The 25,167-nt window shown below is 41.8% G+C and overlaps 1 protein-coding gene across 1 annotated transcript; it reads left to right on the top strand.

The window, feature by feature from the left end:
- The first annotated feature begins 1,823 nt into the window (after positions 1-1,823).
- Positions 1,824-16,801, top strand: cript (cysteine-rich PDZ-binding protein). Its single transcript, XM_078557168.1, has 5 exons — positions 1,824-1,906; positions 2,813-2,878; positions 2,984-3,038; positions 6,886-6,989; positions 13,578-16,801. Exons 1-5 carry the CDS (start codon positions 1,891-1,893, stop codon positions 13,640-13,642), a joined length of 306 nt encoding a protein of 101 aa, XP_078413294.1. The 5' UTR covers positions 1,824-1,890; the 3' UTR covers positions 13,643-16,801.
- The last annotated feature ends 8,366 nt before the right edge of the window (positions 16,802-25,167 follow it).

The following is a 25,167-nucleotide window of genomic DNA, read 5'->3' as shown; positions in this document are numbered from 1 at the left end:
TCTGTGCACACCCTGGGTGGCATCCAGTTCTCCCTGCTGGCCCCCCGGCTTTCCCCCCGCTGGCCCCTGGCTCTCCCCCGCTGGCCTCTGGTTCTCCCCCGCTGTCCTCTGATTTCCCCCCGCTGATCCCCCGCTCTTCCCCCTGGCCTCCGGTACTCGCTTGCTCTTCCCAATTGCTCTCCTCCATGGGATCCCTAATTGACCAAATGAGGTGTTCTGACGGAATGGTTCATCAGGGCACTGAAAGGTGAAACAACCAGGACAGCGGTTAGCTGTCCATTGAGAGCGAGTTCATTTTGCGGGGGGATTGGGGGGGGAGTTTGCCCCTGGCGCCAGCTCTGGATGTCGGTGAGAAGGATTTCTGTGCGTGCAGGAGTGTCCCGGCGCAGTCACTTAGCAGTTGTTGAATGGGTGGCATTCCGATTCGCAGGGTGCAGCTGAGAGGGTTTTTTCGAGTTTACCAACAGTAAATGGAAGGTGAGGTAAAGAGGAGGGGAGAGGAAGTGAAGAGAAGCGACGCTGAAACTGTGTGAAAAGGTGAAACGCTGACGGAAATCTCTGATGTGGTTCACGTAAAGAGGGAAAAGCTGCAAACTGGGACATTTGAGTTATTTTGAGCAAATTGTCAGGACAGCTGTATATTTAATGGAAAACCAGGACTGTCCAGGCAAAACCAGGATGTCTGGTCACCATAGGGAAGGTGTATCTGAGGGTAGTTGTTTTGAGGGCAGTTGTGTTGGGGAGGTAGGTGTATCTGGGAGCAGCTGTGTGGGGGACAGGTGCATTTTGGGGGCATTTGTGTTTGGGCAGTTGTACCTGGGGGCAAAACTGTCACACTGGCAATTAAAGCACCATGTCAGAACTGCAACTGCTGATGAGTGAACAAGTGAAATAACTGAAATAAAAATAGAAAATGCTAGAAATACTCTGCAGGTCAGGCAGCATCTCTGGCGAGAGAAACAGAGTTAACGTTTCAGGTCATTCAGGTTCCCCCACACATGCTGCCTCTGACTTGTTGAATATTTCAAGCGATTTCTATTTTAATTTCAGATTTAGAGCATTTTCAGTATTTTGCACTTGTAGAAGTTAAATTGCTGTATTAGGGTCATTTAAAATTGAAAAAAAGACAAATAGTTTTAAATTGAAATTAATACAGGAGAAAAATAAGTACTTTAGCTGTAAATAACAGACACTTGCTCATTCCTGGAAGGACTGGGTGGTCTGCCTCTCTGATGCAATAACACCAGTTAACTCATTCATGTCAAAGAACATATTTTCTCATCTCAAAAAAGCTGCAACTAGTCTTGATTACAGGAAGATCGCTTCAAGAACTTAAAACAAAGTTTAAAACTGGATTTCATCAGTATATTTCTTATATCTGATGAAGACAAACATTACATCAAAACACCTGTAACTTTCAAACCATTAGCTTGGTGCAAAATCTTTAGCTCTTGTCTATATGCAACCTACACTGAAGCCAAAATAGTCTTTCAAACATCAGTTCTCCTTCCAAACCAACCGGTTCTGGCAGCCTCCAGATATATTTTCTGGCTGATGGGCAATCTCGCTAAGAATTTCTCTATGCGAAACACTGACAAAAGCTGAGACGTGGAGTAGCTGATAGTTTGCAATATGCAACGTGACAGGCTTATAAAAATCTGTAAAACTAATAATATTTCATATAAATTATCTGCAATCCGTTTATATATATATTTATATATATTAGGCTGTTTAAAGCATCAATGACAGCTCCAATTCTCACGGTCTCGCACTAAGACCCTGATGGCAACTTCCATTCGCGCTTGTGTTTTCAGCCAATGAGGGGGCAGTTTCCGGGGCGGAAATGAGCGAGTTTGTTGCCGGATGTGAGCGATCGGAGAGGTGGTCAGGATGGTCTGTGAGAAATGTGAGTGTGAGCCCGGCTCCCGGTCACAGGCCAGGAGGTGGGCCGGCGGACCCAGTGCTCTGCCTGTGAAGCTGCTCCCTCTCCCCGGGTTACAGAGATTTGATGGCCGCTGTCTCTCTCTATACCCCATCCCTCCCTGTAGTCCACCAAGCCAGGCTCCCGCCCCTCCCTGTCCTCGCCCTAGCCCTGAACTCGCACCTTTCTCCAGTTTCTCTCCCTGTCCCCCCCTCTCATGCTCTCTCCGAGCTCACCTTGCCTCCTCTGAACTCTAGCCCCAGCACCTGCTGACATAGCAATTAGGAGGAGTAGGCGATTGGGCCCTTGGAGCCTGCTCCGCCATTCAGTATGATCATAGCTGTTCCTCCATCTCGACGCCGCGCTCTCCCCATACCCCTTGATGCCTTTAGAGTCCAGAAATCTATCAATTTCTTTCTTAAGTGTATTCAGTGACTTGGCCTCCACAGCCTTCTGTAGTAGAGAATTCCACAAGTTCACCACCCGGGTTGCCTTCCCTGGCCCCCTTTAATGCTTCTCTTTCTTGAGGTACACCCTTTCAAATCTGTTGCCATCATCCCCATTACGGAAAACCCACCCTTGATGCCTCTGAACGTCCGACTACTGGCCTTCATCAACTTCCCTTGCAAAATGTTGATGTCTGTGTCCTCTCTTGTTAAAACAGTGGTGAAAGAGTAGCTGGAAATTTTGTATTTAAGGAAGTGCTGATGCACTAAGGATATTAACTTGAGTGCTAGTGTTTTGTGGGTCTCTGCTAGTTTGTATTTAAAAGCACCTTTCATGTCCTTGAGACACCTGTGTTTCCCAGTCAAGGAATATAAATAACATTCTGAATGTTTCCCCTTTATTGATGGTTCTATGTATTGTTCATGCATTTCTATATTCCTGTAGGTGAAAAGAAGCTGGGAAGAGTTATTACGCCAGATACTTGGAAAGATGGATCAAGGAACACAATGGGTGCTAACCAAACTCAATTGCTGCATGGCAGTATATGGATTTCAATATTTTTTATATTCACTAAGAACATGCCTTTTTAATTTAATTTGCAATGTCTTTATACAGAAAGCGGTGGCCGCAAGATCAACGAAAACAAGGCGTTGACTTCAAAAAAAGCAAGGTTGGCATAAAGCTACATTTTTAAAGATTAGGTTGTTTCTGAATGTTGAAGAGCCACACGCGTTTCTGCAGGTACTTGCAACACTCCAGTAACACTGCTTCAGTGGTCATTTTTAATGTATAAGGTTGGTCATTGTGAGTTTCTGCCTACTGTTGTGGGTAGCAACACAGTAACTAAACACTCATTGCGTAGAAATTTTTTTTCAGTGGAAATTTCTGAGTAACTATTTGGAGCTTGAATTCGGACTGAAGTGTGGATTAACAGCAGTGATCCAATTGTTGATTTCATTGAGCCTAGATAACAGCCTGGACTAAAAATTGAATCTGGGACCCTTGTTCTATAGATTGGCACTATGTTTAAATAGGATTGATGTGTTTTTATGCTTGTTTTGAATTATGTTTTTGAGAAGCATATTTGCATAATTTTATAATTGTATAATTGTCCTATAATAATTGCATAGTTGCCTTACAACAATGCTAAATTTGTTAGTTTGCATCTGTAGTGATGAATAATTTATCTAAGAAAAGGAGACTTGAGGAATTTACATTGCTAAATTATTTGTGTTTCCCTCTGTGATTTATAAAATCAACTGAACTTTTCACATCTTACTCTTTAACCACATGGTGTCTCTTGGCTACATTATCCAAAGATATGACATCGAGTTTCACACGTACGCCAATGACACCCATTTCTATCTCACCAGAACCTCTCTTGACCATGTCCAATGCTGATGTTTATCCATTGCTAACCTGCTAATTCAATGACCTAGATAAGCCGCAATTTTTTAAAGTTAATCATTGATAGAACAAAAGCTATTGTCTCTGCTGTGGCAAATTTGTGCCCCTGCCACCGCTGCCCTTCTCGGACCACTCAATCAGACTTTGCAACCTGGGCATTCTATTTGACCCCATGATGATCTTATGAAACCATATGGACTCCATCACAAAAACCGTCTACTTCTACTTCTAGCAGTGTCTGTCTCTGCCCCAACTCAACTATCTCCTGTGCAACTCCTCCAATGCTATAAATCTCCGATACCAGTACAAACTTCCGATAATGCTACCTTCCTACAACTTTGACCTTGCATACCTCCCATTTCCCACCATTAACAACGATCCCATTTGCCATCTAGGCCCTAACCTGTGGAATTCTTTTCCTAAATGTCTTGGTGTCTCCATCTCCTTTAAGACTTACCTTAAAATCCTGTTGACCAAGCTTTGGGTGCCTCCTTCTAACCTCATTTGGTTCGGTGTCAGTTTTTATCTGATTGAGTTCCTGTGAACCACTTTGAAGCATTTCCTTAAAGGCACTATGCAAGTGTAAATTGTTTCAAATTTCAACACAAAGCATAAGCCAGCTATATTTTTAAACCAGTGAAACCTTTAAAAAAAGGTTAATGCCCCAAATTTGTCAACCTGCATTTATACAGCACTTTTAACATAGTTAAATGCCCCAACGTGCTTCAGAGGAGCATTATCCATTAAAATTTAACACCAAGCTACATAAGGAGATATTGGACCGTACTTCCCAGCTCCCCACTGTCAGATTGGTGGGTGGGTGGGGGGTGGGTATTCCCTCAAAGATGCGCTGGGGATTCCCTCTTGGAACTTCACAGGTAAGCATTTGCATGGCAATTGCCCAGAAGTACAATTTTCCTCTGGGCAATTGCCCTCCACTGTGAACCACCCTCAAATGCAATTTAAAACGCAAACTTCGGATGGTTCTGACAGGGTTGCACCAATAGTACCTCAGAAAACATTAGAAGAATTAAAACCACTTCTAACTTCTGGGTAACTATTGTAAAGACCCAGACCAATTTCCCCATCACCCACAGGACTCCCCCTGATCCCTCCAGCTAGTGCCGTAAAAAAGGGGACGTGCCTTCCAATTTGACTCAGCTGGACTCCCACGCTGGACCTCGAAGACAGCTGCGCTGCCTGGATCTTGCCTGGCTGGAGTTGGAAGGCAGGGCGAGACAGGCACTGAATAAATTTGGCGTAGGTAAGTGGGCACCGAGTGGCAACCTGACACTGATTGCCACTTCGAGGAAGTTACGGCCCAATAGGACAGTTGACAGATGGGCAAAGTGGTATGTTTTAAGGAAGATCTTTAAATGAGTAGAGAGACAGAGAGGGTTAGGGAAGCAATTCCAGAGGTTAGGGCCTTGGGAGCTGAAAGCACAGTCGCTGATGGTGGAGCAATTAATATTGGGGATTCACAGGAGATCAGAATTGAAGGAGCGCATATATGTCAGAGTCATGGGACTGGAATAGGTTACAGGGAAAGAAAGGGGTGAGGCAATGGAGGAATTTGAAAACAGCAATGAAAATTTTTAAATCATGTTGTTGCTAGACAGGTGAATAGAAGTTGGTATGAGTTAGAATAGGGGCAACAGAGTTTTGGATAAGGTGGTTTATGGAGGATTTAACGTGAAAGGCCAGTCAGGAGAATACTAGAGTATGCAGTTCACAAAGCATAGGGAAGGACTTCAGCAGCAGATGAGCTGAGGGAGTGGTGGATATGGATGATATGGAGTTGGAATAAGTGGTCTTGATGGAGAGGATGTGGAATCAGAACCCCATCTTGTGGCCAAGTCGGACACTAAAGCTGTGCACAGTCTGATTCCGCCTGAGATGATAGGGGGAGGCATAGAATTGGTGGTTCAAGAATAGATTTTGTGACAGGAACTGCAGACAATGACTTTGTTCTTCTGTTATATATTTGGAGGCAATGTCTGCTCATTTTTTAGAAACATAGAAAAGTACAGAATCAGAAAAGGCACTGCAGTCCTTTTGGCAGTTGCCAAAATCTACCTTGAGCATTAATTAATGATGTAGCACAGTGTTAATAGCTTTATTGCAGTCAACATATATCCTATCTGCCAAAATTCTCATTAATGACTTGGTAATTTCCTCAGTCCTTAAGAAAAATTATTAGGTAATAACTTTCCCCCAAAAATTAATGCTGATTCCCTTTTACCTTGCAGTACCAATCTCTTTTATTAGCTCATCTTTTGGATGTCTTCTAATAATGGACACCAGGCAGGTATTAGGCTCATGAGCTCGTAGCTTCCCATTTTAAAGATTGGTGTTGTTTTATCTATTTTTAGTCCTTGGATATGACTCTCATTTGTAATAATTCCCTAAAGATAATGAGAAAAGATTAGACTGATTTCAGTGGCCAAATCTTTAAATACCCTTGAAGTGCATCCTAGCCTGGTGCCTTGACTTCTCTTAACTTATTAACCTGTCAGAGACTGACTTATTTGACATTTCTATTTCTTTCAGTGCTTTCTGCATTGCTTCCTGAAACTTAACTTCTGTGAAGGCACAAAAGAAAGTTTAATTTACTCTGTTTACTGTGCTTTGACATGCAACCTTTGGGATCTCTGACAGGCACCATCCACTATTTGCTTTTTTTTAAACCTGTTTGTAGTGACTAAAAAAAAAGTTGACATTTCTTTTAATGTTTAATGTTTCCTGTTTTCCTAATCTCATTTTTGATTTTAGTTCTTCTAATCTCTTAACATTCTTTATCTGTTCTTGTATTGTTTTGTTCCACTAAAATTTCATGTATAGCAATAAACTCATTTTTGCTTCCGCTGTTGGCAACAGCGGTACTTTCCCTTGGTAACTTCCGTTCGAGTAGTATACATCTGTTCTGTATTCTATGAAGTATTTCTAACCTTTTAAGCCCCTTTTCTTTGAGGCTTTTTCTCATTCAACAGTACTGTCCAGTCTAGTTTCCGGAGCTTAGCCCTTGGTTCCTTAAAATCTACCTTTTCTAATGTGTTGTATTCAGAAATAGTTAAATGATAATTTAACAAAGAATTACTTTTTCCCCTTAGGTTTGATCCTTATGGAAAGAGCAGATTTTCAGTTTGTCGTATCTGTAAAAGTGCAGTTCACCAAGCTGGTTCTAATTATTGTCAAGGATGTGCATACAAAAAAGGTATGTGTTGGTCATTTTGTTTTAATCATTCTATCTATGGGGAAAATCCAAATTTAAACTGATATTTATCACTTAACAGATTGATAGCATTTCAAACGTTTTCAACATAATGTAGCTGTAAAGGATATTTGCAGTGATTTTTGAATAGTTATATTCAATCAGATTCCTTTGCTTCCGAACATAAGAACTAGGAGCAGGAGTAGGCAATTCAGCCCCTTGAGCCTGCCCCGCCATTCAATACGATCATGGCTGACCTCCTTTCGGCCTCAACTCCAATTTTCCGCCCTCTCCCCATAACCTTTTAACCCGTTGCTAATTAAAAATCTGTCTATCTCCTCCTCAAATGTATTCAGCGTCCCAGCATCCACTGCACTCTGAGGTAGTGAATTCCACAGATTTCACTTTGAGAAAAGTAATTCCTCCTCATCTCTGATTTAAATCTACCACCCCTTAGCCTAAAACTATGGCCTCTTGTTCTAGAATGCCCCACAAGGGGAAACATCCACTCCACCTCTACTTTGTTTATCCCCTTTAGCATCTTATATACCTCAATTAGATCTCCTCTCATCCCTCTAAATTCTAGCGACTATAGGCAAAATCTACTCAATCTCTCCTCATAAGACAAGCCCCGCATTGCTGGAATCAATCAAGTGAATCTCCTCTGATCCGTGTCCAATGCAACTACATCCTTCCTCAAGTAAGGGGACCAAAACTGTGCACAGTACTCCAGGTGCGGTCTCACCAATGCCTTGTACAGTTGCAGCAACAATTCCCTATTTTTATACTCTATTCCTTTAGCAATAAATGCCAAAATTCCATTTGCCTTCCTTATTACCTGCTGTACCTGCATACTAGCTTTCAGTGATTCATGCATGAGGACACCCGATCCCTCTGCAATGAAGCATTCTGAAGTTTCTCTCCATTTAAATAATAAGTCATCTTTTTATTCTTCCGACCAAAATGAATAGCCTCACGCTTATCCACGTTAAACTCCACCTGCCACATTTTGGCCCATTCACCTAACCTGTCCATATCCATTTGTAAATTTCTTATTTTTTCATTGCAATTTACTTTCCCACCTATTTTGATGTCATCTGCAAATTTAGCTATTGTACCTTCTATCCCCGAATCCAAGTCATTAATACAGATTGTAAATAGTTGGGGCCCAAGGATCGAACCCTGTGGCACCTCACCAGTTACAGCTTGCCATCCAGAAAAAGACTGATTTACCCTGACTCTCTGCTTTCTGTTGGTTAGCCAGTCCTCTATGCAAGCTAATACATTACCCCTAACTCCGTGTGTTCTTATCTTGTGTATTAATCTTTTGTGCGGCACCTTATCAAAGGCCTATCTGGAAGTCCAGATATACTACATCTACAGGATCTCCATTATCCCACTTTGCTTGTCACATCTTCAAAGAGCTCTAGCAAATTAGTCAAACACAACTTACTCTTCATAAAACCATGCTGACTCTGATGGTTGCTTTTTGACTTTCCAAATGCCCCTTTACTACTCCCTTAATAATGGATTCCAACAATTTCCCAACGACAGACGTTAAACTAACTGGTCTATAGTTTCCTACTTTCTGCCTCCCCCCCACCTTTTTTTTTGAATAAGGGTGTTATATTAGCATTTTTTCCAATCCACTGGAATCTTTCCAGAATCCAGGGAATTTTGGAATATTATAACCAATGCATCCACTATCTCTGCTGCAACTTCCTTTAAGACCCTGGGATGTAGGCCATCAGGTCCTGGAGACTTATCACCCTTTTAATCCCAATAGTTTGCTCAGTACTTTTTCTCTAGTGATGGTAATTGTTCTAAGTTCCTCCTTCTCTACCCAGACTGACCCTACGTGTTGCTCTCCAGTGCCTATGTCATTCCTCACTATAGCACCGATCTCTTCCTTTACTAACAAAGCTACACCACCTCCTTTTCCTTCCTGCCTATCCTTCCAAAACACTGAGTACCCTTGGATATTCAACTCCCAAACCTCTTCTCCATGTAACCACGTTTCAGTAATCACCATCAAGTCATACCTATTTATCTCTATTTGCACTGTTAACTCATTAGTTTTATTCCATATGCTACACGCATTTAGATACAGAACCTTTAAGTTTGCCCTATTGTCAATTTTCCCTACTCTTATATGATTCTTTGGTGCAATATGGCGCTCACACACTCTGTCCCTTCCTTTCACTTTTTGGTAACAATCAGCCTTGTCACTAACCTGCACTCTTACCCTCTCCTTAAACTTGGATTTTTTATATTTCCATGCGACTGAACCCTCTCCCCCACTATTTAGTTTAAAGCCCTATCTGCAACCCTAGTTATGCGATTCACCAGGAAACTGGCCCCAGCCTGATTCAAGTGGAGCCCATCTGAATGGAATATCTCCTTCTTTCCCCAGTACTGGTGCCAATATCCCATGAATTTGAACCCATTTCTCCCACACCAACCTTTGAGCCATGTATTTACCTCTTTAATCTCATTGACTCTGTGCCAATTAGCTCATGGCTCAGGTAGTAATCCGGAGATTATTACCTTTTTGGTTCTGCTTTTTAATTTAGCCCCTAGCTGCTCGTATTTCCTCAGCAGAACCTCTTTCCTCGTTCTACCTATATTGTTAGTACCTACGTGGACCACGACAACTGGATCTTTTCCCTCCCACTCCAAGTTCCTCTGCAGCCCAGATGAGATATCCTTAACCCTGGCACCAGGTAGGCAACACAGCCTTCAGGACTCTCGAAAACAAAAACAAAAATACCTGGAAAAACTCAGCAGGTCTGGCAGCATCTGTGGAAAGGAGCACAGTTAACGTTTCGAGTCCGCATGACTCTTCAACAGAACTGTTCTGTTGAAGGGTCATGATGACTCGAAACGTTAACTGTGCTCCCTTCCACAGATGCTGCCAGACCTGCTGAGTTTTTCCAGGTATTTTTGTTTTTGTTTTCGATTTCCAGCATCCGCAGTTTTTTGCTTTTATCTTTGGGACTCTCGATCCTGGCTACAGAGAACAGTGTCTATTCCCCTAACTATACTATCCCTGATTACAACTATATTTCTCTTTTATTATGCATATGCAATATATATTTAACAACATATGCAGTAGTTGTTTTAATTTTTGTCTTGCCCTCTCTTCTGTTATCTGGCACTCTGCCAATCTGTATGCTCTGGTAACTGGGATTGCTGTGTCGGGTCTGTTTTTTGACAGGAGATGTCTCTCATCCCTCAGAAGCTGGCACTAACGCTTATTGCTGAGTGGTTATGTTCGCTGCTCCCCACCAGTTATACTCTGTCACAACTGCTCATAATTGAGAGATTCATGGATAGCTGTTATCAGCACCCTGTCCTCGCTCCAGTCTCAGCTGCCCATTGTTCTACAGCATAATGTTCCCTCGGTGCTGCTCACTTGATTCGTGAGACCTTAATATCTGCAGAGATCACCCAGCCACTTGCTGATTGGACAATATCATGGGGCTTCTGATTAGATGAAAGTGCTTAGTTAACTGGCATCTCCCTTTCTGGAACATGCCAAATAACAGAAATTTTACTGTATTTTTCAACAAATTAATATTTGTTCATTCCTACTTAAAAAGGAAGATTTCAAAAATTATATACATATGTTTTTTTCACCTAGACCTAATTACTGTTTAAAAAAAAAATCAAAAAAAGTACAAATGTTGCAGGTATGAAATACAAACAGAAAAAGCTGAAAGCCAAGTTGGTCATTTGGCATCCTTGGAGGCAACAGGTGGGGGGTGGAGGGTGGCCATTGTTTTTGGTCAGGCCCTACTTCAGAATTTGAAATATTGTCTACACTTGAGCCATCCGTAATTCCAAATTTCTGTGGAGAGGTTTAGTGCAGCATTTCTGCCCATCAATTTTATTAAAACGAAAACAGAAAATGCTGGAAACACTCAGGAGGTGCACCATGTGAGCAGAGAATGGAGAAGTTGATATGTCACGTATAAATCCTTGATTAGAACTGAAGATAGTGCTAATGAGCAACATTCCAAAAGGAACAAAGGGAAGGAGCAAAAAAACCAACTCAAGATAATATAGCTTATAAAAAGCTTGAATGAAGAACAGGAGATGCATAAATGGTAGAAATTAAATCAGTATGGGACAATAGGAGGTGAATTGAGGGATGGGGAGGTTTACTAGTTTTTCTTGCTTTCCTTTCTATCTGCCTATCCTCTATCCCTTTAGCTATTTACACAGACTGACTCATATATGCCTTTTACCTCGTAATCTCTTTCATTTTGTTTATTGTCTCCTGCTAATATCATTTATGCTGTTTAACCATCTCCTTCACAGATCACTCACCCACTAAATTAGTTAGGCACAGTTAGTAGGATCAGAAAGTTGCAAAGGGACATTACCAGATTAAGCGAATGAACAAAACTGTGGGGAAGCATGAGGTCATCCACTTTGGATTAGGAAAGGTAGATCAACAAACAGTGTTTTCTAAATGGTAAGAAACTCGGAACTATGGAGGAGCAGGGTTACACCTAGCGCAAAGGATGGCGGTTGTAGGTGTTGAAAGGTTGTGATTGTGGGAAGCCAATCATCTCAATCCCAGGACATTTGCCATAGGAGTTCCTCAGGGCTCTGTCCTCAGCCCAATCATCTTCAGTGGCTTCATCAATGACCTTCCATCATAAGATTAGAAATAGGGATGTGTTTTGATGATGGAACAGTGTTCAGTTCCATTCATGACTCTTCAGATAATAGAGCAGTCCTTGCCTGCTTGCAGTAGGAACTGAAAACTTTCAGACTTTGGCTGATGTGTGGCTTGAATGTTACTTGATGCTTAAGTGGCTGGCAAAAATCATCCCCAACAAAAGTTTAACCACCTCCCATTAACATTTAGTGGCATTACTATTGTTGAATTCCCCACTATCTACATGCTGCAGGTCACCACTGACCAGAAACTTAACTGGCCCAGCACATAAATACTGTGGCTACAAGAGCAGGTCAGCGGCTGGACAATTTTTTGTTCAGTGATTCACCACCTGACCGATGTTCCATTTAATAATTTAGTTGGTGTACACGGCCTGTTTTTTCAGTCTGCAGTCCCTTTAAAATTTTTGGGTCGTTGTGTGCACAACAAGTCCTGTGTGGTACCTTTTAGCTTGCTGTGCTGTCATACACCTGTACTGCTTGGAGGGGACATTGTATTTGACTCTGCAAAGCCTTTCCACCATCTACAAGGCAGAAGTTACGAGTGTAGTAGGATACCCTTCATACTCTGGCAACTCAACACTATCCAGGATAGAGTAGCTCATTTGATTGGCACCCTATTCATTGCCTTAACATTCAGTGTGTGCCATCTACAAGGTGCAGTGTAGCAATTCGCCAAGACTTCTTCGATGGCATCTTCCAAACCTGTGACTTCTACAACTTGGAAGTACAAAGGTTACAGGCACATGGGAACACCACCAAGTTTTTCTGGAGGTAAGCACCTAACTTGACTTTGATGAAGGGATGACAATATATTTCACTGGGTCAAAATTCTGGAACTCTCTATCTTACAGCACTGTGGCTGTGTCTACACAACAGGGACTGCAATGGTTCAAGAAGGTGGCTCATCATCACTTTTTCCCAAGGGAATTTGGGGATGGACAATACATTCTGGCTTTGCCAGCGATGCCCATGTCCCATGAATGCACAAAAATTTAGAAGTGTGTGTAGAGAAAACCATTAAAAACCAGTACAAAAATAATCGAAAAAGCTGATTGAATGTTAGCTTTTATCTCAAGGGGACTGGAATTCAAAACGGTAGAAATTAAGCCATAGTTGTTTAACGCTGTATATAGGTAACAACTGGAATACTGCTTTCAGCTCTGATTACTGCACTTCAGGAAGGATAGATAGGCCTCAAAGGAAGTGCAGCACAGATTCACCAGGATTATTTCATGGCTAAAAGGGTTAAATTATGAGTTGGATTGCATAAACTAGGCTTAATTCTTCCATTGTCAGGGGAATATAAGAAGAAGAATATTGGAGCTGTTTGAGATAATTAGAGGATTTGATAGGGTAGAAACCCTTCATGTATTTCCCTTTGAGGGAGTCCTGAACAGAAGACATAGGCTGGTCAGAGGAAATGTTAGGAAGCAGTTCTTCACCCGAAGGATTTTGGAAGTCTCAAAAAGATGTTGATAGTAGCTTATTTGAAAAATTCAAAACTGAGATAGCTATATTTTTGTTGGATAAGGACATTAAGGGTAATGGAGCAAAGGTACAGATCAGCCATGATCTAATTGAGTGGCGTAGTTGGATTAAAGGGCTAAATGGCCCAATCCTGTTCCTATGTTCCTATTCTTTTTGGTATGTTTGTGATTGTTTCCATCCTCTACCCCTATTCTGTTCATTTAAAAACTGTTAATCTGTACGACCTTCCAGTACTCATCAAAGTTCCATCCCAAAATGTCGCCTTGTCTGTTCTCCCCACAGATGCTGCCTGATCTACTGAGTGTATTCACCATTTCCAATATCTACAGTATTTAACCCTTTGATCATTTTGTTTATCTTGGTCAACTGAATTATAAAATGTTTGAACATTAAACACTTTTTTTGTTACAGGTATCTGTGCAATGTGTGGCAAAAAAATCCTGGATACTAAAAACTACAAGCAGACATCTGTATAACTTCATTTTAAAGATATGCTTATGGGTTTATTGGGTGTCATTGAAGCATCTGGCCAACATGTGCATGAGCATGTTAATAACTACATCTCACAAACCTGTATGAGATAATGTACCTGCATATTTCCAAAGCAGAAAACTGTCATGGAGACGCAGCTTCTGAAATAAATTTATTTGCTTGACATTTATTAATATGTATATTTTAATTTTAATGTTTTTAAAAGTACAATGATGTCAGTATGTATGGCTTGAGAGGTGACAACATGTTAAAGGTGAAGTTATGGAGAAACAAATCAACTGAGCTGGAAAGTGGCCAGATGTGATTAGCAATGAAGACTGGAGTGCACGATGGCACGAGTTTTTTTCCACTGCCTATATGCAGTAAATTAAAATGTTTATGTGGCAGCATACACTCTGAAAATAGAGGTTCTACAGAAGAGAATTGGAGATTTATAAAGACACAAAAGGTGGACAGCTCTTACTGTAAAATTAGGTACAATATAATAGAAGTGACAAACTAAATTTTGGGAACATCTTAACAGAACTGTCTCCTGTTGATTTGTTTTCTTGGCTTCACTCTTCTGTATTGGGAAGTGAGAATATTCATCATGGCTTTTGTAATTTGCGCTTTTTTCATTACTGAAATTAACATTTTGAGTTAATTACTGAATTCGAGTGATTTTGTAATCTTTTCAACTTTTCGTATTGTTTGGAGGAAAAAAGTAAAGTAACTATTGGATCTACTAATTCAATGGAAGATTGTTACTCCAATTGTTCTGATTGCGATTAATGTTATTCTTTCATTTGAAGACGCCCTCTTCTATGAACAGCTGATAATTCAGATTATTATCTTAAATCCTGGCATGATCCAAGATCACCAGGGTGGTTTAAAACCTTAGTTGTTGCTCTGATGGTCATGTTCTGTGTTCTGTACCTCTTCATCCCTGCTCAGAAACACTTTAGTTAAGCATCTGCCATTGTTTTGAACACCCATAAAACCTTTGTCAATAATGTCTTGCATTATCCACTTCTTTGTAAGTTGCCATCATATGGCTTTTGACAAAATTATGCTCATTCCTATATTTTTCCCCTCTTTTTCTTATCTCATTCTATTAATTCTTTGTTTTTGTGAACTCGGATTCCCCAGGTTTCTGTCCTTTCTGCCTCTGTCAATGCATTGCATTATTTACTATAAAACCCTAAGCAGTTCTCTGCTGATACTGCTCAAAAATCACCATTTTATTTCAGATCATGCTCAGTGCTTTAAGACCTCCTGTAGATCTCCTCCTTCAAGGCCTCCAGTGAGCCAGGGAGGTTTGTTTGTTTCAATTGTTCAAAGATCAAAAAGTAAGATTTCCAATTAGTGGGAAGTGTTCTGCTAAAAAAATGGGCAGGTAGGGACAGAGATTGATAACATGGATCATCCTGTTTTCAAATTTGTAGTTACGCAGACTATACAAGGGCTTAATTGAGGATGCATAATTCATATTAATAAAGGCTTTTCAATCCAGAACTTGGTGTTCTCTGTTTCAGATAGAAACCCTGTCCAATGTTAAATCGGCTTATTAAAATTAGGTGTTAAACAGTAGCAATGTTATTGTGGCAACTTGAGCCCTTAAAGGCGCATAGCCATTTTTCAAAAACTTGATACTTGACAAACATGGGAGTTGCTTTCTAAGTGTCGACCACATACTTTATGCTTGAAGAATTCAAAGAAGAGGAGATCAGCTGGCACCAGAACCAAACTGTCTGTACCTGCTATTATTCTACCACGTGTAGCTGCACACACCTGGAGTATGTATCTGTCAGCTACCTCCACAGGCTTTGGATCAGCATTAAAGTAGTTGTAGAGCAAAGCCATTTGCTGAACATCTGGAACTGACCTCCATTTGTAAGGGTAGCACTACCAGTGGCAAGATTCTTTTATCTTTCAGCTGTTAGGCCTGTACCTCCTTTCAGGGTAGCCTTGGAATCATCTACAATATCTGCCATTTCTGCCCAAGATTTATTGAACTATACTACAGGAATAGCATTTTCATTTCCAACTCAAAATCATTGCATTGCTGTACTTTCTAAAGTGCATCCTCATTTGTCAGTAACTGAACATGCATTGCACAGCTAGAGTAACTGTGAAGCACTGGTAGGATTTCAGCCCAACAAGTATATCAAATGTAACTTGCACCCTATATTTATGAATGCTCTGTTCAGTCATGCAGGCTATGCATTTTGAAGGCAGTAAGGCTGCCTGACAGCTTGATGGGATGAGTAACATGAGTCCTGGGTTTTGAGGATTTTTTTTGTGGTATGCATATTTTGGGTCACTACTTTCGAGGAATCTCCTGGGGAGCAATTACTGAGGCATCGTCCCTCAAATCTGTCATCTACTTCCACAGGTATGGTCCAGTTTTCTTTTGTGTTGCTGAAAACAATCACTCTGTTAGCCATCTCTAGCTAGCACTTTTAAATGACTTTTTTGTGACCGATACCTTTGAATGCCAGCCAGGGAAACCGGTTCCTCACTGCAAGTAGCAACTCCTCAAGGAACTATCCATAAATAGGGCCATGTGCTTTTAAGAATCCTTGTGTAAATAAAGCTGCAATCTTGTTTCATTGGATAATCTCCATTTTAACTCATTCTTTCCCAATACCTTCTGTATGGAGTTCCTTACCTCACTTGGCCTGCCTCCATGAAATTTCGGCTTTTAAAACCTCAACTTGGTATCAATTAATTACTACAACCCAATAGATTGCATCTCTTTACAATTTTGGTGCTGCCCTGCAGTGTTGCCATTCACCATCGTTTCTCAGTTTGAAGGTAAAATTAATCCAAATATTGAATGTTGCATGGGCACTGTTCTCACTTCATTAGATCAATAATTACAGTAATATTTCATTGGAAATTATGAAATTGCAATTTTACCAAGTGAAATGCCGAAAGTTTGTAATCCTTATGTTGATCATCCAATGAATTGTGCATTTGTGTTTTGGGATTGTCTGGCTAAGTAGCAAAACAAAAATAGTTGTCGGTTTGCTATTTTAATTTTCAAGATTATGCGATTAACATTTTAAACAATGTCTCTGTTAAGTGATTTATTTATTCATTACAGTTTGCTGTTAGCAAGCATTAAAAAACTATTTCTACTCCCTCTCCTAAAGTCACAAGTATGCTTCCATAGAATTGTTTTGTAGTATCACATCCAATTGTTCACTGTTAATGTGTGAAGCCTATACTGTGTGTTGTCAGGCTATTCACCTGTGAAGAGCATCATTGCTCAGCCAGATCCTGTCATTCACCAACATCCGCACATGTAGTGTACCCTTTACAATAGGAAATTACTGGATAGTGACTGTAGGGCACACTTTTCTCCCCTTTCTGTATAGGGTACAAAACCATTGTTTGCATACCCTAAAGGATATGGTAATGTGGTTATGTTACTAGAATGAGGAAATCCGAATAGGCCTGGTATAACCAGCCAGATTCATGAGTTCGAAACTCATCATGACAGATGAGAAATTAAATATAGTTAATTGAATAAAAATCTAATTAAAAAGCTTGCATTTGTATTGGTGACCATAAACCGCAAACCTACTACAAAGCAGTTGACTCTTAGCTGCCTTTAAAGTAGTCCAGCAAGCCACTCAGTTGTTAGGGAGGGGCAATAAATGCTGACTTTGCAAGTGATGCCTACATTCTGTGCATGAATCAAAAAAACCACCCATCACTGCTCGGGCTGAAATCACCTAACTGCGCAACAGGAAAACTCCTTAGCAACATTTTTTTCTCAGAGATTTCCAAAATTGTTGTAGAAAATAATGTTCAAAATTGCCACAAGATGGCAGTCTGCCTATTTGCTGGCTCTTTTAGCTGGATTCATCCTAGCACACAGTTCATGCTACAACCAGCTTGTGCTTCATTCATTCATGTTTGCTCTGCCTGAATGCAGGTCCTTGGCTCACTGTCTGCTGATGCCTCATTCTGAGCCATTTTTCCTTGGCAGTTTATTTGTCAGCGGTGGTTTTGTCATTGCCTCCCACTTTCCAGGGCAGTGTAAGGAGGTAGGTCCTTAGTCCCCATCCACCACAACTGTCCTCCGTCTGGCTGAACTTGTTCTCACACTGAACAATTTCTCCTTAAACTCCTCTCACTTCCTCCAAATAAAAGGTGTGGCTATGGGTACCCACATGGGCCCCAGCTATGTCTGTCTCTTTAAGGGGTATGTGGAATATTCCTTGTTCCATTCCTACTCCGGCCCCCTCCCGCATCTCTTTCTCCGGTACATCGATGATTACTTTGGTGCTGCTTCATGCTCTCGTCTGGACCTGGAAAAATTTATTAATTTTGCTTCCAATTTCCACCCCTCCATCATTTTCACATGGTCCATCTCTGACACTTCCCTTCCCTTCCTTGACCTCTCTGTCTCAATTTCTGATGATAGACTGTCCACCAATATCCATTACAAGCCTACCGACCCCCACAGCTACCTCGACTACAGCTCCTCACACCCCGCTTCCTGTAAGGACTCCATCCCATTCTCTCAGTTCCTTCGCCTCCGTCGCATCTGTTCTGATGATGCCACTTTTAAAAACAGTTCCTCTGACATGTCCTCCTTCTTCCTTAACCGAGGTTTTCCACCCACAGTGGTTGACAGGGCCCTTAACTGTGTCTGGCTCATCTCCCGCGCATCCGCCCTCACACCTCCCTCCCAGAAACATGATAGGGTCCCCCTTGTCCTCACTTATCACCCCACCAGCCTCCGCATTCAAAGGATCATCCTCTGCCATTTCTGCCTACTCCAGCATGATGCCACCACCAAACACATCTTACCTTCACCCCACCGGCGGCATTCCGCAGGGATCGTTCCCTCCGTGACACCCTGGTCCACTCCTCCATCACACCCTTCACCTCAACCTCCTCCCACGGCACCTTCCCATGCAACTGCAGAAGGTGCAACACCTGCCCCTTTACTTCCCCTCTCCTCACCGTCCAAGGGCCCAAACACTCCTTTCAAGTGAAGCAGCATTTCACTTGCACTTCCCTCAATTTAGTCTGCTGCATTTGTTGCTCCCAATGTGGTTTCCTCTACATTGGAGAGACCAGGCGCAGACTGGGTGACCGCTTTGCAGAACACCTTCGGTCTGTCCGCAAGCAATACCCAGACCTCCCTGTCACTTGCCATTTCAACACTCCACCCTGCTCTTATGCCCACATGTCCGTCCTTGGCTTGCTGCATTGTTACAGTGAAGCTCAATGCAAACTGGAGGAACAGCACCTCATCTTCCGACTAGGCACTTTACAGCCTTCCGGACTGAGTATTGAGTTCAACAATTTTAGATCATGGACACTCTCCTCCATCCCCACCCCCTTTCCGATTCCACCCCCCCACCCCCCCCGGCCCTTTATTTTCCAATAATTTATATAGATTTTTCTTTCCCACCTACTTCCATTATTTTTAAATGTTTTTTCCACCCATGTTTTATCTCTACCTTTTGGCCTTTTTTTGATTCCTTCACCCCACCCCACCCCCACTAGGGCTATCTGTATCTTGCTTGTCCTGCTTTCTACCCTTAATTAGCACATTCCTCAGATAATATCACCACCTTCAACACCTCTTTGACCTTTTGTCTGTGACATCTTTTGGTTATCTCCACCTATCACTGGCCATCTATCCAGCTCTACTTGTCCCCCCCCCCCCACCCGACCCCACCCCCCCAAACTAGTTTTAATTTCACCCCTCTTCTATTTTTACTTAGTTCTGTTGAAGGCTCATTCGGACTAGAAACGTTAACTGTGTTCCTCTCTGCAGATGCTGCCAGACCTGCTGAGTTTTTCCAGGTAGTTTTGTTTTTGTTTTGGATTTCCAGCATCCGCGGTTTTTTGCTTTTATTTTAGGTCCTAAGTCTACCTTCGTCGAAACAGGAATTAAACCTGCATTGTTGGCATTACATTGAATTACACACTAGTTATTTAGCCAATTGCGCTAAGCAGCCCCCTTGTACTTTTATTACTGAACCTGTTTTTATCAGGAAGAGGTATTCACTGCAGACATAAGCATAGATGTTCTGCCTTGGCAGAATTGGGAATAGTGAGATTTCTGCCCACAACAGAAACACCCCTCTGGCCCTGGTCAATTTCTTTGAGCTCAGCTATTTGCATAAGTTTGGCAATCTCCATGTTGACGCTCAACTGGAATGGGATGAAGTCTGTTTGCAGAAGACCTAGAAGGCTTGTTGTAATGTAGGGTTGTCAGCAGTCTCCGTGGCGCTGGAAATTTTGAACGTTTTTCTGGGGAGTTTGGCACGTAAGCCTATTCAGTCGATTCCGCAACACAGGACCCATAGCAATGAAACTGTCAGGGAACAAAAGGCATTCTTTGTGTCCAACATAACTAGTTAACATGACCCAAACTAAATCAAATGGTCTATTTCTGTCATTTGGATTTAATTTCAATATGCCCACATATATGGGCAAATGGAATGAAAGTTGACACTAGAAATTCAGATGGACGTAAGACTGTTGTGGATCTAAAGCAATCACAGCACACTTGATCCTGCAAAGTCCTCTTCACTGACGTCTGGAGGCTGGTTGGGAGATTTATCTACTCAAGCAATGGTCTGACTTAATCATATTTATCAACTAACATGTACTTATATATTGCTTGTACTTATATAGTGCCTTTAATGCAGTAAAATTCCTCAGAGCACTTCACAGCAGCATTAAAAAGCAACATTTGACACCAAACTACATATGGTAATAAAACATTTGGTCATAGAGGTAGGTTTTAAGGAGCATCCTAAAGGAGGAAAGAGAAGTGGTGAGGCATAAAGGTTTCAGGAGGGAATTCCAGCTGCCTTAGTGGCCTAGGCAGCACAAGGCAAGGTTGCCAATTGTAGGTAATAAAATTGGAAATGCTGAAGAATAAGGGGCCAGAATTAGATAAGCGCAGATATCTCAGAAGATCGTGGGGCTGCATGTGATTACAGAGAAAGGGAGGAGTAAGGCCACGGAAGAACTTGAAAGCAAGGATGAGAACTTTTTTTGAGATGTTGTTTGACCGGGAGCCAACATAAGCCAGTGACCGCAAGGGTGGATGGGTGAATCAGACTTGGCACATGTAAGGACAAGGGCAGCAGTTTTAGATGAGTTCAAGTTTACTGAGTGTCGAATGTGCCAGCAGCAGAATTGTGTCCAACTACAGTATGTAACCCCTTGCCTCAGCATATCCCTAACTCCTTTATCACAATCAAACCATAGGACTAACCTTGGTCTATTGTAGATTGTGGAAGTGCATGTTAGGAGCAGCACCAAACATACCTAAGAATGAGATATCTACCTCATGAAGCTGCTACTTTCGTGCAAAGCACCATCAGCACCAAGCTATACACAAAGCCAAATAATACCGCTATCAATGGACAAGAGAAAGTTCTGTGACATCCAATTGAGAATGTTGGTGGATAACCAAGTAACTAACAGGAGGAGGAAAGTCTATGAATGTCCTCATCTTTAACCATTGAAAAACCCAACAAGAGACAAGGCTGAAATTGATGCAAGTCAGCCAGAAGTGCCAAGCTGATGATCCTACTTGGCCTCCTCATAAGGTCCCCACCATCACATATGTCAGTATCTAGCTCACTTCGTTCACTCCATGTGTCACTAAGAAGCAGCAGACAACTTCATGGTTGTAGTGCTGAAGACCTATGAATCAGAGTTAGCTGCTCTCTTAACCAAGCTGTTCCAATCCAGCACTGGCAAAGTTTGCCCATGTATGACCTTGCCATACATAAACAAGACAAACTAACTTTGTTAATTATCACCTTATTAGCCTCCACCCAATCCTTCATAAATTGATAGAAAGAGTCATCAATAGTGCCATTGTGCAAACACTATTAACCAGTTATCTGTTCACTGATGTTCAGGTCAGGTTCTGGCAGAACCACTCATTTCCAAACCTAATCACAGTCTTAATCCAGACATGAAGTGCAAAAGCTGAGGAGAGGTGAGGGCAGCTGCCTTTAACATAAGGTAGCATTCAAGCGATAATGCCAATTACCCAACTAAACTGAGATTAATGGATGAAAATGAAAACTCTTCAGTGGCTTGAGTCATACCTGTTACAAAGGAGGATATTTGTTGTTGTTGGATGTTATTCATTGCAGATCAAGCTGTAACCACAGGGAAGTGTCTGCAACCACCTTTAGTTGCTTCATCAGTGACCTTGCCCCACATCCTACATCCTACAACAACCCCCACCCACTCCTTGACCACCCCCGACCCTCCCCACACCGCCATTTTAATATTGGGGCAGATCTTAGTGTCAGGAGTGGAACTGTTCATCTCTGCTCATGACAGCTCCAATAATGAAGCAACTAATGCCAGGCTACAGCAGGGTTTGGATAACAGCCAAGCTCAAGCTAACAAGTTGCATTCAAGCCACCTAAGTGCCAGCTATTGACCATCTCCAACAAGAGACTGCTCAGTCACCTGTTGCAGTTCAACGCATGACCATTACCAAAAACTCTAGCATTAACATTGAACAAAAGTTTAACTGGGCCAGCCACATCAACAATATGGATACAAGAACAAGGCAGAAGCATGGTGCAATGAATGGCTCACCTGACCCTTCCAAGCCTCTCCACCAAATACAACCCATGTCAGGAGTGTGATGGAATATTTACCACTTGTCCAGATGGGAGTACATGCAATAATACTTAAACTCATCGAGGTCAGAACAGTTCATTTGTTTGGCACACCTGCCATCAGGATCAATATTCATCCCCTTCATCACTGCAGTATTTACAACATATAGGATGCACTACAATAACTCACCAAGGTTGCTCCAACAGCACCTCCTCTCACTACAATCCTCCTGACTAGGAAGGGCAAGAGGAGCTATTTTGTAGAAACAGCATCACCTCTAAGTTGCCTTCTAGTTCACATTGGCTTGTACATATATCGCTGTTCCCATTACCATTGATGGGTCAAAGTCCTGGAGTTCCTTACCTAACACCATTGTGAGAACACCATCATCACTAGGGCTGCTGTAGTTCAAGTAAAAGGTCATCACCACCTTTCCATGCTAACAAGAGATGGACAATAAAAACACAGCCTTAACAGAAACACCCACTTTCTGAAAACAAAGTGTTACTTCAAACCAATGATCCCAAGATGAAACATTCACAGATAAATAGGTTCGAAGTCATGTATTAATCAATTATTCACTGTTAAGCTTGTACAATTTCTTGTGTCAGAAATTAAATGGTCTTTTCTTGACCCAAAAGAATACATGTTCATATGATATTACATTTTTCGCTACTGGTTAAATTGATAATGCTGTGCGAGGTAAGAATTCATTGATATTGGATTTTTTATATTGGGTCTCATAAGTACTTGTGTTATAATAAAAAAAGACATTTAATTAAGGATAAAATTTCAACTTTTGTTTTCCTTTTTACTGCAACCAAAAGATGTTCCAGTTTTCTTGATTATGTGGTCTGGGCTGACTCTTTTCTCCATTGTTATGTCCATAGCTTGAGCAATGATTCATTGTGAGCAGATACTGTGCAAACACTGTTCCCGATCCCAAACCCGATCCCCCAAACCTTGACCTCCCCACCCCACAGATCCCCCACCCCTCTGTCCTCCCCCGCCCCCACAATCTCTGACACCCCCACTCCCTGAAATCTGACACCCCCCTACCCCTCCCACCACCCCCCACCACCCACCCTCCTGACATCTGACACCCCAACTCTCCTAGGACCTCCGAGCCCCCCACCCCCAACCACTCAGACCTCCGATCGAGTCCCCCATCCCCACCCTCCCAGCCCACCCCCACCACCTAGGGCACCACAGAACCAACCCCACCCCTCCGGAAACACCCCTCATACCCCCGGAACCCCCCACCACCAACAGTGTCTGCACTTTAATTGCAGTGACCTAATTTGAGATTGCGCCTCCCTCGAGCCTCTCTGGATGCTTCTGTAGTACATTCAGCACAAGTTTAGTGCCAGTGCCAACGTAAAGCGGTTTTGGTTTAGGAAGGGTGATGAACCTGCCTAATGCTAATTGAGGTATTAAATCTCAAACTGATTCTGAAATGAAATGGAGTGAACACCATCCTCCAGAGCACATCACTTCACTCCAGTTGCAGGCCATGGCCCCACTCATTCACAGCGATGGCTTGTTCATTTCAGAGCCTTCTGGTGCATATGCCAGCAAATGCACCACAAATTCCATTCCACATGTTGTTCTCTGTGTATGGAGAAAGAACTTTCTGATATCAATCCTAAATTTGCTTTTTGACAGTTGGAAACTGTGACCAATTTCCTACTGTCACTGTTTAATTTGAAATAGTGTTTTAAATATACCTCTTCTGTACCATTTAAAATATTACATTCCTCTATGAAGTCTGCTCTCAGGCTTTTAAGGCTGAAAATTGCAAGTGTTTCTAACCTTTCTTCATAACTCAGATCTCTGACAAAAGGAGGTCAGGCAGAAACATACTATTTTGGTAATAGCTTGATAAGAGCATGAAATACGAGCATATATATTTTTTAAATAAGAGGGGTGGAGAAATAAGAACGTTTAAAAAGGCAACCTGGAGAGGTTTACATTTACTATAATGTAAAAAGGACAGTTTAATAACATATACTAAAACATCATTCTTCAGCTAATTACATAAATTAGTTGTTGCATTTCTACTTGTGAATATAGTGGAGGTTTTTAAGCTTGAACCTCATAACTTCAGTAATCCCAGAAAAATGATGTGAATGCTGTTTATCAGAGGTTTCCATGACTCCTTTGTTGAATTATTATGGAATAAGCAGGGAACCCCTGAGGAAATTCACCCCCAGTAAGTTTTTAACAAAATTGGGTTTACACTGAAATGCTTGCTTTGACAATCAAACGTAAAGACATATTTGTTAAAATTAGGAATATGTTTGAAGTTTAGGTAGTTGCATCAGTTTTGAATTATGTTACGTAATACCTTGTGGACTTTACTATCTCAACAGCACAAACGTCGGCACTGAACAAACTCCGATTCAGATGTGGAAATCAACATTTTGTTTGTATTGTCTCCAATATTTCACCCCACTTATTCATTCTATTACTGAGAATGGTATGGTAATTGAGCATTTTGTAGCCCAGTGTCTTGTGCATAGTTTGGTAGGATAGGCTCTGAACATTTAGTTTCTTGTCCTCTGTTCCCTGATATTAGAGCTAATATTAGCAGAAGGGCATGTCCCTGCAGGGTGGAAGAACCAAGTGTCTGAATGAGTCATCCAAGGTTCCTTCCCAATGCTTCCTCATTAGATGGCATCAGTAGGTGAGACCTGAACATTGCAGCTCTAGCCTACTCATGTTTAAGACATGGAATTAGAGTGACATTTTAAAAACTGGATAGCAGGCAGGATAAAGGCAGGACAGTGTGCTATCAAGGCTTGATCACCCAGCTCGATCTCACATTAGCTCTCTTGACCCCCCACCATCTCTGATTTTTCACACTGCTTGTCCAACATCCAGTACTGCCTAG

Source organism: Cetorhinus maximus, chromosome 14 (assembly GCF_964194155.1).
Source record: "Cetorhinus maximus chromosome 14, sCetMax3.hap1.1, whole genome shotgun sequence".
Lineage (NCBI taxonomy): Eukaryota > Metazoa > Chordata > Chondrichthyes > Lamniformes > Cetorhinidae > Cetorhinus > Cetorhinus maximus.
This window is presented reverse-complemented; position numbering and strand designations above follow the sequence as displayed.

Excerpts from the sequence above, each read along its gene's own strand:
- cript (XM_078557168.1), top strand. Across the intron at positions 2,879-2,983 it reads TGGATCAAGGAACACAATGG|AAAGCGGTGGCCGCAAGATC; the intron begins GTGCTAACCAAA and ends GTCTTTATACAG. Across the intron at positions 6,990-13,577 it reads AGGATGTGCATACAAAAAAG|GTATCTGTGCAATGTGTGGC; the intron begins GTATGTGTTGGT and ends TTTTTGTTACAG.